Source organism: Dermacentor variabilis, chromosome 11 (genome assembly GCF_050947875.1).
Source record: "Dermacentor variabilis isolate Ectoservices chromosome 11, ASM5094787v1, whole genome shotgun sequence".
In the NCBI taxonomy this organism is placed as follows: domain Eukaryota; kingdom Metazoa; phylum Arthropoda; class Arachnida; order Ixodida; family Ixodidae; genus Dermacentor; species Dermacentor variabilis.
Genome location: NC_134578.1, coordinates 54,139,099 through 54,144,340, shown reverse-complemented (window position 1 = coordinate 54,144,340; position 5,242 = coordinate 54,139,099). Strand labels below are relative to the sequence as shown.

At 50.7% G+C, this 5,242-nt stretch overlaps 1 protein-coding gene across 1 annotated transcript; it reads left to right on the top strand.

Annotated features, from left to right (window-relative positions):
• The first annotated feature begins 256 nt into the window (after nt 1–256).
• LOC142563809 (uncharacterized) lies at nt 257–3,600 on the top strand. The gene is made up of 3 exons (XM_075674433.1): nt 257–590; nt 2,005–2,597; nt 3,339–3,600. Exons 1-2 carry the CDS (start codon nt 579–581, stop codon nt 2,554–2,556), a joined length of 564 nt encoding a protein of 187 aa, XP_075530548.1. The 5' UTR covers nt 257–578; the 3' UTR covers nt 2,557–2,597; nt 3,339–3,600.
• The last annotated feature ends 1,642 nt before the right edge of the window (nt 3,601–5,242 follow it).

Here is a 5,242-nt window from a genome sequence, read left to right as displayed (position 1 = left end):
ACACACTGTGTGTGTAACCACGCGGCGCGGCGGGTCTTCGGAAGGCCCCGGCTCTCTGCCGTTACACTTTCTCGATCGTCTGACTAGAATTTTAGATCTAGATAAGCGCGGATTGTGTGTGTGAGCGGCGCGCGGGCGCTCGTCGCGCTTTCATTCTTGTTTTTATTCCGCGCCTTTAATTTTGTTTTTCCTTCCGTTTTTCTTCACGCGTTGCCGCGCGACTGGGCGCCGCTCACGAGGAAGGCCCGCTCGCTCACACCGGGATGGTCTCTGCAGGTGCTCCCCCTCGTCCAGGAAGGAAAGAGCGATCGTCGGAAGCGATGCCATGTCGGCGAGGCTGGTCCACCGCCGGTCCCACGCACCTGTGGCGGCGCACCCCGGCTCCCTCGAACGCACCAGCCAACTCCCCTCCCCCCTCCTCTAACCCCCTCCTTCCTTCGGTGACGTAGGCTGAAGGTAACCGAAGGGGCGTGTGCAGGTCGAGTATATAAGACAGTCCGCGGCCACAGTGAAGTCGCAGTCCTCTTCCAAAGCCCTCTTGGTAGCTTGTGCTCAAGAGCAACCGACCAGCCGTCGACATGAACGCACTGGTAAGGGCACGCTCGAGAACGCCAGCCCGGCTTGAGGTTCCATTGGTTTGGCATAGGGACTTCGGCGGTCCCGCTTCTGGCCTTGTGGCTCGCCCAAACCTCGTGCGTCACCGGGGCACCCGCGGAAACGACATCCATATACCTATTTAGGCGCGAAACGTCTATATACCACTTGCTTCATAATGGCTTACAGTCAAGCCATTTCATAGCTGATCATGCGACTGGCATGCGCATCGCCTTGTTAACATAATTTCAGGAAGCTGACAGTGGTTTTGGCAGCAATTATAACAGCGTCGCGTAAATTCACCGTCGTCCAGCATAATTATTCCGTATGACGTTGATGCTCAAGAATTTCGTGTCTTTCGAGGCTTCATCTCATGACTATAACTATTCGATAGCAGTCGCAATGCACAGCGTGGCGCAGCATTGCCATGTGTGTTAATACCACGGGGGAACAGTTCACTATAAGAGTTATATAGCCCAGGGAAGCCATGACCCTCTTAGAAGCACAAGTGCACCCCGTAATCCTTGTAGCCCTTCCACCTTTACATTTTCTCAACTTTCCGCGTACTGTGCGCCAGCTGTTCAAACAATGCTTCGTAGCCTCTCCTAAGTGCGTAAAGTATAAATCAAACGACGCCAACCTCCCTTCCCTGGCCGTTGTACCACTTAGTCAGCACGTAATATTCAGCCCATGTGATTGCACAACGACGGAAATCAGCTGACAGCAGAACATTGCTCCCAGCCAGCTCATCAACGTACAATACAAAACTCCGCTGGAAGCAATCCGGTTGACCTGGCTTGGCGATTCCGCGAGTAATGGTAGCGGTATCTCGAGTGTACGGCGCCAGATAGGCTGTGAGGTCCAAGCCGCTTTGGTCTTGATCATGCTCATGTATCAGTGTACAGATTCTGTGGACACTACTTGGCGTTCTTTTCTTCTCATTTTTCTTTATCAGATAATCTACGTAGCGGTGGACATCCCCATTGGACTTGTTCGTCGCTCCTAGTAAGGAGGAGAAACAAAACCGCGCTCGCCAAAATGAACTAGGCTGATTTCTCCAAGACGCACTCTGATTCGTATAAGGCTCTGAAACCCGTTGCGTGCAATTGTAGGGCGGCTATCTTTACGCACGGCCTCCTCCGCTTTAAGAAGTTCCTCAGTCCGTTGTCAACACTCTCTGCAAACCCTCAAATTCCAAGGGAGTCACACTGCTAGATCCCGTATACTGCGTATCCGGCAAAACACCCGATTTGCCGTTTGAGACTCCCGAGCTCTGTGCTGATATATACGTTTCTTTACTACGGTGCTCACAGAGCGCCTACATTGCAGGGAGTCACCATAATCATCATCACACACTGGCCACTCCTCCGCGTCCAGCTAACAAACCCTGCGCTTTGGGCGCTCTCGCAGGTTTGCACCGTCTTCGTCAGCGCCCTACTGGGCAGCGCTCTCAGCGGATTCGTCGGCGGTGGTGGCGGCGCTGGAGGCCTCGGAGGGGGCTATGGTGGTGGCGGCTATGGAGGCTACGGAGGCTACGGCGGAGGAGGCCTTGGCGCCGGCGGCCTCGGAGGCTACGGTGGAGGTTTGGGCGTCGGTGGTCTCGGAGGAGGTGGCGCAGGTGTGGGTGTCGGCAGCAGCGTTGTCCTCCTGAGCGGTGGCGCGGCGGGTGCCAGCAAAGCCGTGGCCGGACCGGCGTTCTTGGTGCGCACGGTGCATCACGTCTCCCAGGTTCACGGCGGCGGTGCCATTGTGGCCCACTCGGGTCTCGGAGGCGTCGGAGGAGGCGCCGGCGTGGGAGGCTTCGGAGCCGGTGGTCTCGGAGGAGGCGTTGGCCTCGGAGGAGGTTACGGAGGAGCCGGAGGCCTCGGCGGAGGATACGGTGGGGGCTACGGCGGAGGCTATGGTGGCGGCGCCGGCGGTGGAGTCGTCGGCAAGCTGCTGCTCGTCAAGCACCACAAATAAGCGCCTCCATGCCCACCCTCATTTTCTTTTCTCTCAAGCAGGTGAGACCGGGCTGCAGGAAACGTCCTTATGCCTTTTGCTAAAACTCCTGACTCAACGGCGAGGCATAACGCAATCACGCTGCACGTGCAGCATCTTGCTGCCTAAATACAGAGTTACTTCGCGTGCGGTGTGACGTGGCTTTCTTTAGAACGGCGCTAATATCGAAGCTTATACTTTTCAACGACAGTTGATAACTCGCGCAAATTGTATCCGCCAATCCTCATTTGTCACGCATCAGCAATTATTTAACGGCGTGTTACGCGGGCTGCACGTGGTTGTTGTGGCTTTGACATAATGCTTTTATGCAAAACTATCAGCCATTCAAGTCGGCCTCTTGTTGTCGGCTGCTGCGTATTTGAGTCACATGGCCAAACGTGTGTCAGTGCACGGGTTCTGTCAAAAAAAATAAACTCAACATTGTTGCTGCTTCTAGTCGACGAGTCAAGTTAAGGTTTCCGAATGATGTGCAGACCTGCTTTGCCGAATAATTTTGTTCAGTGTGTAATCATTGTAATGGTAGTGATCAAGAAAGAAAGGCACAATCACGATAACATTTCTTTGCATGTCGGTACCAGAAATCGAGAACATCGAGAAGTAGGTTCTTTTGGCTTGAGCCTCCCGGAAGCGGGTGCCAACAAGCGCCGATTTCTCCTCCTTCAATGTCATGCACGAGAACAGATTGAGAGCGTGCGCTGCAAAACGCCTAAAGCGTCATTTCCACTACATTTTATCCATGACAGAGTGAAGAGGCGTCCAGTCCAAGCTGTGCAACACCGACCTTCACGCCACAGCTTCGCCGACTCCCGCCTGTGATCTAAGTCGAAGAAACCATACTATGTATTCCTGATGGATGTAAATACACATCAGCTCGGATGTTGCTTCCTGTTACAAAACACCGTTGCCTTGTCTTATTCAAACCGTGTAATGAGTGCACTGTATTAGCTCGTCACTATTCCTTAGCCCTGTGGAGCGCTGCTGACTATCACGGTGCGTGCGCACAGCGCTAGCCTCGAAGCAGGCAGCAAACCAGCTTTGCAATGCGTATTTTTTCTTTTATCTTGAAGAAAGCGTGTTTTTTCTTTTTTTTTCTTTCAGATCGGTGGGAATGTGTACCACCGTATAGGGCTTGTGGAAGCTAACTATCTGTAGAGGCCAGCGTCACTTGTGCAATCAAGCGCAATGTCTAGATGGCTAACTAAACAGATTCCCTAATTACCGTTTCAGTTACGCAGTTTGACTGGCATATCCTAATGATAAAACTGAAATCTAGCAGTTCGAATTCATGCCTGCTTAGCAGAAATCATAACCACGTCCTGTTTTCGAAAGATGCGCCTCGAAAATCTGCTATAGATAACCTTGGCGTTCCAGTTAAGATCGTCTCGCTTTGCTTGACGCACGCTTATCGGGAAGCTTTGGTGACAGCCGCTACTTGAGCACTACAAGATGTTCACTCCAGCCATCATGTATAGCTACTCCGCGACGCGATAACAGGGCTGGGGACACTTATCTGAGATGCCCATATATTTCGCAGCACATCTTCAGGCGCGATTTCTCGAAAGATCTTATAACTTTGGTAGGTCTTAAAAGGATGCATTACTTCACTTCTTCTCGCCCTCAATTTCGCAATTGCCACAGTGCCCTGAACCGAATTCTTAAACAAAAAGGTAATTAGTGAATCTTTTAAAATTGTCCCCTGGATATTGAGATTTGTCGCGCAAATAATATTTTTTCCTTCATAGACACATATGAAAGGCGGTACAAAGCTATCTGTACAGTGAAGTCTTGAAAATCATGTTCAAAAGAAAATTTTAAAAAAAAGAACATGATATCATTTCTGCATAAAACTTTAGGTAGTTGATGAAGTTCCTTTAGTAAAGAGTCATGAACATGCTTCGTAAATGTATGGCGTATATGGTTCGACCTTCGGATATGATTCGCCCAACACACCATATTGTCACGTGGTAGTGATGTATACAGAACACAGTAGCAATACATTGAAAGACGAAACTAACTTTCATTGGGCGAACATGTGCCCACAAAAAAGGCTACACTTAAAGAACGGCGACAGTGGCGAACACAGTCGGCGATCGTCAAAATCTGATCAGCGGGTCAAGCGCGTCGGCTTTTATACATCAGTCGTCGAATGTTCCAGAGTAATCGCTGGGACCCGCGTGCCTTCCACAAAGCTCTGCATTATTCGCGTCGCGCATACATGCAATCAGATTACACAAGGTTTGGTTACAGACAGTGGATGGAACTATCGATAGCATTCCATAAACTTCCGATACATGCAGGCGCGTCCTGCGCTGTGCGATAACATTTGTTAGCCGGCGAAACCTGGTTGCCCAATAAAGATAAAGAATTAGACGTGTCAATATCTACACTCATCTCGCAGCCGAATTACTTAAAAGAGAAGCATCGCCAGTTGGAGACGTATCCTGTCTACTCGTTGCGATTTGAAGCTAAAGGAATACTTGCTGAGACTTGCGAAACAACTGAAATCACTCGGATATCTCCCCATGTGTTCCTTATAAAGAGTCTTAGGGAAACGTGCGGCTAAAACTGCGCCACACTTTGTGTCCTCGAGCGGTATAAGGACGTCACATGGAACCATAATCAATGCGCAGATGATGATGACGTTGAC